Source organism: Schistocerca cancellata, chromosome 4, assembly GCF_023864275.1.
Source record: "Schistocerca cancellata isolate TAMUIC-IGC-003103 chromosome 4, iqSchCanc2.1, whole genome shotgun sequence".
NCBI classification, from domain to species: Eukaryota; Metazoa; Arthropoda; class Insecta; order Orthoptera; family Acrididae; genus Schistocerca; species Schistocerca cancellata.
In genome coordinates this window covers 796,534,977-796,548,306 of record NC_064629.1, presented here as the reverse complement: position 1 = coordinate 796,548,306, position 13,330 = coordinate 796,534,977, and the positions used below count along the sequence as shown (strand labels likewise).

Here is a 13,330-nt window from a genome sequence, read left to right as displayed (position 1 = left end):
GCCCTAATCTCTCATGATTTTGGAGGAATGCAGTTTGAGAGTGAAAACAATGCAAAAGAAGTGTTCAGCAGTGGCTGTCTCTGGCAGCAGCTTTCTCTGTAGAGGGCATAGAAAAGTTGGCTCCCCACTATGACAAATGTTGGAAGAATAGTGGCAAACATGTAGAAAAATACTTTAAGAAATGATCTTTCTTGTAAAAATAAATTTTTGTTTGAAAAAATGTTTTTATGAGTTTTTTTTCCACAATGCAACTTACTTTCCAGACACATCATACATGGAATGTTTGCACAAAGATGCCTGGCTGTGACCATTTCTTTAAAGCAGTGAAAAATGAAACTGAGTCAGGAAGAAAAGAAGATTGGAGTTTAACATTCCATTCATGACAAGACCATTTAGGGATTAAACACAAGCTTGGTTAGGAGAAAAATGGATAGAAAATCTGTACTTCCACTTCTTTAAAAAAAGGTGCCTCCTGTACTCACATTAATTAATTTTCAGTACCCATGGAAACTTAAATCTGGATGGCTGCATGGGGATTTACATCACGATCCTCTGAAATGTGACTCCAATTCCTTTAAATCCTGAGCCAGCTCACTCTGTAAATGTCACTGAATTGTGTTTCAATTCTTTCTCTTTGTGAAGTAACTGTCTTGTTACTTTCAGTTCATCAATATTTTGTTGTTATAAGTGCCCTGCATGTTGCTAAGATCACAATGGATGTATGCCTCGACAGGTGATGCAGGATAGCTGTGATGTGGATGATGAGCATGGATCCCACATGTTGGTTTCATCTTGGTGACAAAATCTGTGCGCTCAAAGTTTTGACACTGAAAACAATGCATGAACTCAGCTTTTTATTTATTTAGTCAGTGTGGGTGAATCATGTCTAGTATCAAAGCAGTTGTTTTCTCCAAACAATTATTCACTCCACTTCATTATAGTCTTCTCCTTGGTTATTTCTTTGTTGTGCCATACACTTCTTGTAAAGTACTTTGTCAACAGCTCATGGTTAGCATTGCTGACTATCATGAGGCCCCGGCTTTGATTCGCAGCCTGCTGAACTCCCCAAAAGGGGAATCTTGCTCAAAAAATGTCACACACACATTTTTAAGAACTTCGGCATCTGTGTTCATAAGATCACAACATGACATGTCATCTTTATAATAACTGACTGTGTGTTTAATTTCAATTACAAATGGATATTCGCAAGAGAATTGCAATGGAGCTGTTTAGGTACTTGACTGGATTTCATCATCTCTTTTAACCAAGTATCTATGTGCAGCCTTGTAACTGGGACACCAGCAATTCCTTCTATCCTCTTTTGTACATAAAACAGAGGCATTCTCTTAAATGTGTCCCCTTCTCTCTTATTGATAATGAACCCATTACTATGTATGGCCAGTGTTCTGTTACTATTTATTTGTAATGACTTTTCACAAGAAATATTTACTGGAGGTCTCTGGAGTAGGTGCTATGGGTCCTTCAGTCTTCCTATACGACTGACATATGATTAGAATTGTTGTTAAGTTACAGAATCAGTGCTGAAGTCAAGTAGAGGCAATGCATATCTAAATGAGAACTACGATATGTTGATGCCCTGGAAAGAATAAAGCTTGAAGAGTCAAACAATGGCGGTGAAAGGTCTATACATTGGGATGGAAAGGGACAGGTGTGAATGCAATGTGCAGATACTGCAAATTATGCAAATATCTTGTGTGAGGCGAGGAAGCCGACATTGCTAGCAGTGGCACCTTCTGGCACAACATTGCCACACTCTGCATAGGTCATACGTTGCTCAGCCATGTGAGAGCTCTCCGCTGGACAACAGGGACAATATGTGTTGTCCGCGAGTGCTGAAGGCCGCACGTATGAAGTGAATGACAGGCGTGGCATTGGGCAGCTGTGTGTGCGTCACATGCACCTGGCGGCACACCCACTAATTTGGCAGACGCTTCTGGGACGCCGCGCAAGGCGCCACTCTGTGTTGCCCTTGAGAAACTCACTGCTGCGGCAGGACGTGCTTTGCGTCAAACGTGCACTGATTTCGGCCGAAAACTGCTACTGTATTTGCTGAGACGAGCCGAATGTGCCTTCTGGGGTGCGGCTACAGTAAAATTGTGCTAACGGTCATACCATACACCAGTTCTCGTCCAATCACCAAAGTTAAACAACATCGGACCTGGTTAGTACTTGGATGGGTGACCACCTGCGAACACTGGGTGCTGTTGGCTCCCTCCATTTTTTCCTTTTTAGGTCACTACCCCTGCTAGCCCTCTTTTCATGCAACCATTCTGATGTGTCAGAGATGCTTCCATAAGTATTTTTAACTACTGTAATAAACGTAAGATATGTAATTATAGTAATGAACTCAGTTTGAGGAAGAATGGGCAAAGGAAGACTGGTAGAAAGTGTTTGAAAATACAAAACAGTATGAATCGGCAGATTTGTTATGCCTCAGTCCAGTATATTAACTTTATAACATCTGATTTTTGACTTTTTCTTGTTGGGGTAAAAATGAAAGTTGTTACATCAAACTAGACAGTCGCCTGAGTGTTTTGTGTAGGTTTGTGGCAATGTACATGCTGTTCCTAGGTCACAGGCTAACTACCCTCATGTGCTGCAAAATCTGTTTGCCCCTGAATGAAATGATGTGACTGCCCTTACTGCATTGAAAGTGGTTTCTGAAATATACAGTTAAAAATAATAAGTCTCATTCACTCTAACAAGCTTTGGGATCAATACGGGACTACATTTCTTTCTATATAACACATATTTTAGCTTTTCTCTAACATGCAAATGATAAGTCAAATACAAATCTTCATCATGTGATTGGTTGTAATGGGTGCTTGCGAAATATTGGATCTTATTATGATATAGGTAAGCATATAAACAAAGGACTGGAGTTGGTGAAATGAGTCAGTATATAAACTACTCTACTCAAAAAGTAGTAAGAAGGCCACAAAGTTTCATATCCCAACCAAATTGACAAACTATTGTCAACAGTCTCTCTCACTCTTTGTAAAAAAACAAACTGTTGAGAAGAATAAAATTTCAACTACACAAACGAACACTTTGGTAATAAGAAACTGTACACTGTCACACCTCCTTCCAGTTGTGCTGAAAACTGATGATAGGAATTTCATGTACCACCAGGTTACAAACCACTTACTTGTGGCTGTGTCTTAATGTATAACTGTATCTTAGTGGTTTGAGACTTGGAGATGTAGGAGCAAGGTGCATCCTGACATAACAAGCCCACGCAGCACTAATGTATTAAAATTAGCTTTGAAGTCAGCAGTCTTTGAAAGATCACTATTAACTTATTCTTCGGATCCATAGCTTTTATGATCTCTTCAGTTGCCAGTATACTTGACAATCTTTGGAAGCTTTCTTCCAGTTTGGGAGACACACTGGTATTAGAGATGTCCTTCATGATTCATTTACTGAGTTGGGTCTTCTGTTGCTTATTGCTGTGGCTTGGATGCTGCTAAGTGTCACACTACAATACCCAGAGACACTGTATTGAATTTGCTACCAGTTGTAGAATTTATCCTATCACTAATTTCTATAATAATGAGTTAGATCACTAGTAACTTTAATCTTATAGCAATTCAACGCTCCTTTTACCCATATGCACGCAGACTCTGATTCGCTTATTTTGCGATGGTTCCTCGTCCTAAGAACCAAAAGCATGGTAGACATATAATACGATCTTCCGATGTCTCTGTTGTACACCTCACATATTTGAAAGGTGCGATAGGCAATAATATCTCTATCATTGAAACTCTCAAGTTGTTCTACTTTAGACACAGTCTCCTGGATACCGTACTACAGTTACAGTAACCCATCCATTACCATGTGTATTAACATCATTATTATCCAAAGTAAAATTCAGAACACATCCACAAAAAACTTGAGGACCATGCAAAAACACTTGTCCATTTACATCATTTTCAGTGCTCATCTCGATGTTATCTACAGCTTTATATACTGTAAAGCATGAACTACTCCTCCTCCTATAATACCGCGGCATCTCTGTAAGTTGTCCAATGGACGGACGTAAGTGCACTTTATTTGACAGATGAACATGAATGTGGTGGATATTAAGCTGAGCGATAGCAATCAGATGCCAACATCACTAACTCAATGTATACAAGCCAAGTAGTTTTCACCACATATGAAGAATGTAAGGTTTATGATAACATTATTAAAACTTAAAAATTTAACTAGAAAATGAGTTACAAACTTTAATACCCACACAAGGCAATCCATTGGCCAAAACCATCATTGTCAAAATGGTTGTAAACTATAGTAGCCAAATGTGGCTCGACAACAAGCTGAGAGCTGAACCCAGAAGAAAGAAATGAGACTTGAAGTCAAAGTCAATCTACAGGGAGCAGACAGTCCAAATACTTTGTAGAGACAAAGTACAGAAATAAACACAGAGGGACTGGCGTGTAATAGCTGAAATCAATGTAAGAACTGCTGGTCCAGGTCTATTGCCACTGACAGGTAAACACCTGAGTGACTCTGCCCACACTAAACATCATATGTGTTGGTTGGTTGCATAATTAAAGGGACCAAACTATTGGGTTGGGTTGTTTTTGGGGGAGGAGACCAGACAGCGAGGTCATCGGTCTCATCGGATTAGGGAAGGACAGGGAAGGAAGACGGCCGTGCCCTTTCAAAGGAACCATCCAGGCATTTGCCTGGAGTGATTTAGGGAAATCATGGAAAACCTAAATCTGCATGGCCGGACGCGGGATTGAACCGTCGTCCTCCCGAATGCGAGTCCAGTGTGCTAACCACTGCGCCACCTCGCTCGGTGGACCAAACTATTCATTGTGTGCATCTTCCATGAGTTTTCTGTACTATTCTGCTTTGATAACCACACCAGCTCACCCGTATCAGTCTACGTTCACTAGTGGGGATACTAAACAAATATGACATGCATACCAGTATGTAAAAAGGCTGGTCTCAGATATGTATAGTAGTTGTAAATAAAGTGGCTGGAATCAACTGGGTCAAAGATTTCATGGACGTTGTCCCAAAAAATTGTCATATGACAACTTCACAGTCTATTCCCCTACCCCATTCCTAAATATGTGCATTTTCAATGTTTTACTGTTATGTAATATGAAATAAAATGTCATAAAAACAAACAGCCCATAATAAGGTGACCATATAACAGCTGACAATTTGTACTTCTAAATCCATGAATTAACGTTTCACAGATTTTAAAAGTGGCCAGCATGAACTATTTATGTACTGATTCAATCATTTACACCTAATTACAAAGGAATATTTACTGCCAACGTTTCTTCATAAAAATGAAAGTCTCAGTTTTACTTGTAACCAGTTACTGCTACATTAAAAGCGTAGAACTAGTTCAGCTGAACCAATAAACTTTCTGCACATAACTGTCACAATTTAGGCCTACTCAAAATTTTTGTCACTTCATGAAACAGAGATATAGTCAGAATTTTCTGCCACTAATTCTTTGACTGCCATAAGAAGTGACAGACTTACTTACAACTGAATATAGGAATCAAGAAGGCTGAAAAATGCCTTTAATTATCTGTACTTCTCAGCCTTGGCAAATGAACTGCAGTTTAATTTACCAATCACAGAGTATTAAAGCAAACTAGAAATTTTCCCTTGCCTGTATTAGTTAACCTATTTGTGGCACTTAAAAAGATGCTAAAGAACTACTCAGAGACATAACAGTGCTTGGCACTTAAGGATGTCACATACATTTATCATCCAACAACTTAAAAATTTTATGAATAGCACCACTATGGAAGTTTATTTCTTACCAATAACAACTGGCATAAATTTATGTTCCCTGAAACAATATGTTATGTACTTCAATGCAGTATACATTTAGGACTCCAGTGTTAGTAACTGTACCTGTCAGTACCATGAGTCAAATTAACACCTGACAGGCACCTACATGTACACTTATACTGTGACCTTTCAATTTACAGGAATGAGGTTCTGTTCAGCATAATTGAGCTGCAAATTCAAATTCACAGTATCATCTTCAGACCCATCACCATGAAGGTGGTAATTTTATGATCTACGCACTCAACAGTGGGCTTGCTAGTGAGTGTACCAAGGCAAACATCACTTACAGCTTTACTTGCCCAATGTAAAAATGACTGTTTAAATTTGATACATTAATAGTTCAAATGTGCATGATTGCATAAGGCCACAATCTACAGTGCCCATTTAATTTTTATTAAAAAAGGAGCACTTTAAAAATTTTGCAAAAACCTGAGACAATTCAAGAAAAAACAGGACACAGATTGTACTGACAAAATTTAATTGACATAGACTTTTCCTTTGCATTCATGCACTCAGATGAACCCAAATTATTTTTAAAAAATTATTTTGCTACACTGTCACTGCACTTTTCACTTTTATGTATGTTATCAGGAAGTACATTTTCGTTTGAATGCTCATGTGATGTTTCTTTATCTTAACATGATTCACAATGCCAGACCTTACATCTTGTCCAACAATGAAGTTTGATTTGCACAACATAAATTCTATAGTTTCTCCACCACCAGTGGTAAAAGTGAACTCACTTTTTATATTACATTTAAAATTACACTTTTGTTTTGGCCTCAGTATATAGATATTTATACTCTATTATTTTGGGATTATGAAACAGTGAACATGAATCGGTGCTATAAAAAAAGTGCAAAACATTAACAGTAAATTGATAAAGATTGCAGGGCAAGTTGTACAAGTGCTGCTTTCTAGCATATATACTTGCACAATGCTTAGCAAACTGCATATAAAAAAATCTGACAGCGTAAAATACTTTAGCATGGCAGAATCACAAACAAGTGAGACATTTGAGCATCTTCAAAATTCACTTTTTGGTACAGCTTTTCAGACTCTTCAAAAAAAAAAAAAGCATGGCTGTTTAAGGAAAAATGGGCATCATATCACAGTCATCAAAGCAGTTATGTACTGCTAACAATTAGTTGACTTCTTGTTGTTGTCATGGATCAAACCTGATGCGTGTTGTATCATATTCTTCATTACTTCCCTTTAGCAGTCTACAATGGAAGTCATGCAGTGTGAGAACAATATAGCACCCATTTCTGTGATATTTTGTTTCTCTTCCTGCTGTAAGCTCTCATGGCAGAAAATGCTCCACATGTCTCTTAAGAATCAGCTCCATTTTGGACTACACAACTCATTTCATAACAATCTTCAAAACAAATGGGTTCACCAGTATAAAAATACAAATCTATTGGAAATACTCAGAATGAATTTTCACACTGCAACAGTGTGTGCACTGATATGAAACTTCCTGGCAGATTAAAACTGTGTGCCGAACCAAGACTCTAACTTGGGACCCCTCCTGTGCAGAAGAGATTCTGTGAAGTTTGGAAGGTAGGAGATGAGGTACTGGCAGAAGTAAAGCTGTGAGGATGGATCGTGAGTCATGTTTGGGTTGCTCAGTTGGTTGAGCACTTGTCTGCTAAAGGCAAAGGTCTTGATTTCGAATCTTGGTCCAGCCCATAGTTTTAATCTGCCAGGAAGTTTCATTTCAAATTGCAAGTACTATAGGAGGCTATACCTTTGCTGCAGAAAATGCAGCCACTATTCTTTTCCTACTACAAACATCAACTACTCACAATGTCTTAAAACCCCATGCAAATAAGGTGAAGGCTGTTAAAGACACGGCTTCAAAGTATGTTCTGCTGGACTGCGTGTGGTTTCACAACAAGACAGTTACAACACGAAGTGAAAGTGCAACCAGTAATGATCTTGCTACTGAATAACGATTAAGTTGCTCTGAATCTAGTTTCCTTGGTCAAAATCTTTTCTCGTAATAAAATTTAGTCTCAAAGGAAGTCTAACATGTAATGAAGTATGGTAGATTGATAATCCAGGTAATTAGTATGGATTATTGCATACTCAACTGCAATCAGTTTACTGGAGAAAGGAACAACACAGACCCAGTGGTTGCCAAACTGAAGTGAGATGAGTCTTTACAAAAACATATTTTCAATTTAATATGTATTCTACAGCCACTTCAAGCAATTTTAGACAAACAGCATTAATGGTGTTGATATTTAATTTTTATTCATTATTAGTGTCTCCCGAAAATTTTTACATTTTGCAGCTATATGTTCTTGCAACGGCTTCTTTAGATACTCTAAGCTTCTGAAAATTCAGTGACTCCAGCACTCAATAATGATGTTAATGTAGTATGCAGCTATTACCTAGCTGCTGCCTTTTGTGAACTGCAAAGTGACCCCACTGTTTCCATTTAACTTATGAAATTTCATTCCACTAGTGGTCAAGAACAGAACTTTATATAATGTGTCAGTTCCAGTAAAGAGGAAACACTACACATGATGTACATGACACTTCACTGCCGGATGGCTTGTGGCAATTCAGTGGCCTCTGTACAAAGGCTAACCATTGGGCTGATCTGGAAAGCATGTTACTACTTTCATCCACTCACAATGAACAGCATCTAAGAATTCCATGTATCATGGCCTTGTTTCATACACTTTATATCCATATTCAAGCAAATATTGCACAAAAGGCTTTTGGAATGGACCAAGACTTACTTTCATGTCAAAGAGCTGTGGTTGCAGTATTTCAGATGTTTTAAACCCTGAGCACTCGTCTCCAGTTATCTGTGACGTGGTAATTTATCACTAAAAACAAACTTGACTGATGTTTCAAAACTCAGAAAAATATATCTACTTCTCAAGTTCAGGTAGATTAGAAACATAATGAATAGTCAAACACAAAAAAACTTCTGATAAGTTTGTTTGTGTGGCCATCCTCCACAGCAAGCACAGAAATACTTGTTTTGTAAATAAAACTGCCTTTTCTTGTTGCAACTTAATTTATTTTTTCCAGACACGTTTCGCCTTTTTCTTACTCTTAAGGCATCTTCAGTGGTATCTAGAATGATACAGTTGTGTTATTTTTAGATTATCAAACAGTTTGCCTTTTTTTTCTTTTTCTTCTTCTCTTCTCCTTCTTCTTCTGCCTTAGAGTAAGAGAAAGGTGAAACGAGCCTGGGAAAAATAAATTAAGTTGCAGCAAGAAAAGGCAGTTTTATTTATAAAACAAGTACGTCTGAAGACATTTTACCCAAGTGCTTGCTGTCCACCCCCTAGCACTGGCCGCAACTGCTGAATCATTGTGAAAGAGCTGGACAAGGTACAAAAGTTTGCAAGATAATCAATTAACAAAGGACACTTTACCACAAAGGTTCTGCAACTGATAACAGCAAACATAATCACACATAAAACAGAGCCTTGACAGAATCAATTCTCTTACGCCAGTGTGTTGGCAATATATAGTCACAAACTAACAGAGAGAAGAAAAGAATTTTATAAAAATGAGATGGCCCCAAAATTCCAAATAATGTCATTACCTTAGTCCCACTTATTTTATGCAATACAAAATCTGTCATAAAGGATACTCAAACACTCTTCCTACGAGACTGGTCCTTTTCAAATATGCAGTGACTTATTCTAATTTTATTGCAAAGTGTGGTGGCACTACTGTCAAGGCACTGCAGGTGCCTTCATGAGCAGTGAAGGACAAATCTCTGCACCCACATCCACATTTTAAGTTTTGCCTGAATCAATGAAGATGAGTATTGGTATAATGTCTTTGAAATGGATAGGGTCACTTTCCTTGTACATCTATTCTATGCTTGAGCTAAATCTTTAATGATGTCATGAATCGGATGTTAAACTTCAAATCCTTTCCAATTTAATTTCTCATAAAAAAAGAACCACTGAAGCCCTGATAAAAGAAAAAGGCTACTGTGGACTAGTGACATGAATCATTAGGGTGTCTGTAAACGTATCACATGAATACTCTTTAGCCTTCTGATGACGTCACAAACATCCTGGAGATACCACAATGAAATTTTCACTCTGCAGCAGAGTGTGTGCTAATCTGAAACTTCCCAGAAGATTAAAACTGTATGCCTGACGTGGACTCAAACCTGAGACATTTATCTTTTGCAGGCAAGTGCTCCATGGACTGAGCTACACAAGCACAACTCATGGCCCAACAAACAGCTTTACTTCCACCAGTACTTCATATGCTGCCTTCAAAACTTCACACAAGTTCTCCTACATAACTTGTAGGACTAGCACTGCTGCAAGAAAGGATGTTGAGGAGACATGGCTTAGCCACAGCACGAAGGATTCTTTGCAGAATTCTGTGAAGGTCAGAAAGTAGAAGACGATGTACTGGTGGAAGTAACGCTGTTAGGACAGCTCATGAGTTGTATTCAGCTTCTTTGGTAGTGAACTTGCCCATGACAAGCAAAGGTCTTGGGTTGGAGCACCGGTCCAGCACACAGTTTTAATCTGCCAGGAAGTTTCACACTGAAGATAGAGGAAAATAATACTGCAGGAGACATTTATGGCATTGATGAGTCACAAAAAACCTGTGTGTGTACACTTTACTTCATGTCTTGTCTATAAGTGAGAACACAGTAGAAGTGGTATCAATTAGTGATTATTTCACCAAATTCATCTTCCAAATAAGTAAACTTGAAAGTAAGAGCATCCCATTCATATAGACTGCATTTTAGCTCTTGGACTTCCTTATAATTAGAAAACATTACTTACCTTGTGGTTTAGGGGGGTTTAGTTAACAATGTGATACCATGCCAACAGACTGGTAACATTTTTATGGTAGAAATATGAGCCATATGAAACGACTAACGATTGACGTCACTAGCAACACAGATTAGAAAAATAAAACCTGGAAAACTAATGGCTCCTCCATGAAAATAAGGGTTTGTTAAAAACAAATGGAAGTGCAAGTTAAATACAGGATTACTATTTTACATACTATACAAATGTTCAGTAGGCGTTTGGTGCATACTGCGTATCATACATCAATGAGGAAAAAAATGCAATGAAGAGTCAAGCCAAATCACATCTGAAATACTACTCATCTATTTATTTTAAGTTTATCCTTGTCGTATTACTAACGGACCATACACATTAACATGGTTCTGCAGGAAAAGGGATTCTGTATACCATACGAATTTATTTTAAGTCATAGAATTGTTCCATCAGAACACAATAACAAAAAGAATAGCATATTCCACATCTGGCTTATACTCCCACTGTGCCAAGAGGATAGTTTTGGTAAAACAGTCTAAGGGGGAAATTATTAGCCACAATGAGCCATGGACTTTGCTGATGCAGGGAAGCTCTCACGGGCCTCAATAATACAGACAGCCATATTGCAAGTACGACTGCAGCAGATGTAACACTGGAGGGGCCATATAAACATGTGATTATTGAAATGCAGCAACTACCTTTTCAGTAGTTGCATGGGCAGCAGTCTCGATGAGTGACTGATCTGGCCTTGTAACATTAGCCAAAATGGCCTTACTGTGCTGGTACTGTAAACAGCTTTAAGCAAGAGGGAAACTACATTTTTCCTCGAGGGCATGCAAGCTCCACTGTAAGGTTAAATGATAATGGCATACATTGGGCAAAATATTCCAGAATGTTCAGCTGTCATGATACAGGTTGGGAATTGCTTGCAGGCTGCACATTGCATCCAGCATTCTCAGCAACAGCAACAGTAACTTATACAATTTGTGGAGCTATTGGACATAGGCCTCTCCCAGGAACAACTCCCAAACCGCCAGTTACTTGAAGTTCCAAAAATAGCGTAATATAATGCTGAAACTGGTAGCCCAATAGAACTGCTAAGGTCCTGCAACCATCTCTGAAAAGATGGACATACAGAGAGCATAATTTAGTCACAACAAACACACAGTTTAAGAATCATGAAAGGTTGCATATGTAAGAAAGACCAGGGGCACTGGAGGATTTCTGAATTGATTACATAATAAGGCAGAGATTCTGAAACCAGTCTTCCCTTTAATCAGCTATATCTGTTATCCATCTGCCAGAAAACTTGTGCTCATTTGGTGGGGTATCCACAAATTACCACCCAATGGAACTATTTTTTTAAGCATAACATTAACGGAAGCAGTCAATAACATAACTATAGAGCACAAAATGACTTCATAAAAAACAATCGATGTTCCGAATGGTATATCCTTAATGTTAGGTACCGCAAGAAGCAGGTAACTACTAAAAGACAAGTTTCATCGATCAGAAAACTGTGGATACAGATTCTAAATGAGAAGACTGGGTGGCAGCATCAATATTTCAACGTACAATATTCATATACCACAAAAGGAACTTTCAACTACAACTGCAATGTAAAGTTCCTTGGCAAACTAACATATACCTACAGTTAAGTCCCATAGTGTTCAGAGCCATTTGAACGTACAGTTTTCAACAAAATCTGAAAATTCTCAGCACATATTTACAGAACTTACACAAAAAAAAATCACATCTGAAATACTACTCATCTATTTATTTTAAGTTTATCCTTGTCGTATTACTAACGGACCATACACATTAACATGGTTCTGCAGGAAAAGGGGTTCTGTATACCATACGAATTTATTTTAAGTCATAGAATTGTTCCATCAGAACACAATAACAAAAAGAATAGCATATTCCACTTACGAAATATACACGAAAACTTCTTGCACTCAAATTTCCTCTACAAAGCATGATTTAAATCGCAAGCATAAACAAAGTTCAGTGTCATACGTGAAGATATGTTACTCACGAATCAAAGTCCACCCATTTCACAAATTGGATACGTTATTATACATTATCGATGGTATAGTTTGGGATTTGATGGTCCGATTTGATGTGTACAATAGGTTTGGTATGGTCAGACAAGTTTCAGCAATAATTTCTCCATTAATATTATTGTTATTCCTTAACTGATTTTATCCTAAATGTCACAATCAGAATTTTATCATCTCAATACACACACACATAAATCATTGATTTAATACTCAGAAGCCTAATCAATATTAGTAAAATAACCAAACACACAGAAACTACCTAAAAAACCTAAATTAATCTTAATTTAGAACCATCGATACAAGTATGATACATTACTTTACAAAGATAGCGTTATCACCCTTTAAAATTTCCGCGGTTGAATAATATAATTTTTACACAAGACTGACATATAATTTTCTTTTCAGCAAGCATAATTCCTTGTGGTTCGTTTTTAATATATTATAAATTTCTAGCCCATGTACTGAGAGTTGAGAAATGGATATAAAATGTGGTTATAATTAAACTTTCGCTGCTCGAGAGGACCCCATGAAAAAAGATGTGATCGAAGGAGAACGGAACAGTGTTGAAACATTTGTAGGAAAATATGGGAGAGAAATAACGAATAAATCATCGAAAGAAATACGTTT

The 13,330-nt window shown here is 37.7% G+C and overlaps 1 protein-coding gene across 1 annotated transcript in view; it reads right to left on the bottom strand.

The window, feature by feature from the left end:
* LOC126183493 (CDGSH iron-sulfur domain-containing protein 3, mitochondrial) overlaps window positions 1-12,712 on the bottom strand; it is a 28,509-nt gene extending 15,797 nt beyond the window's left edge. Inside the window, exon 1 of the mRNA XM_049925525.1 lies at window positions 12,573-12,712. Coding sequence (XP_049781482.1) covers window positions 12,573-12,620 — 48 coding nt within the window. The 5' untranslated portion in view covers window positions 12,621-12,712. The remainder of the gene's footprint in view (window positions 1-12,572) is intronic.
* Window positions 12,713-13,330: the final 618 nt, after the last annotated feature.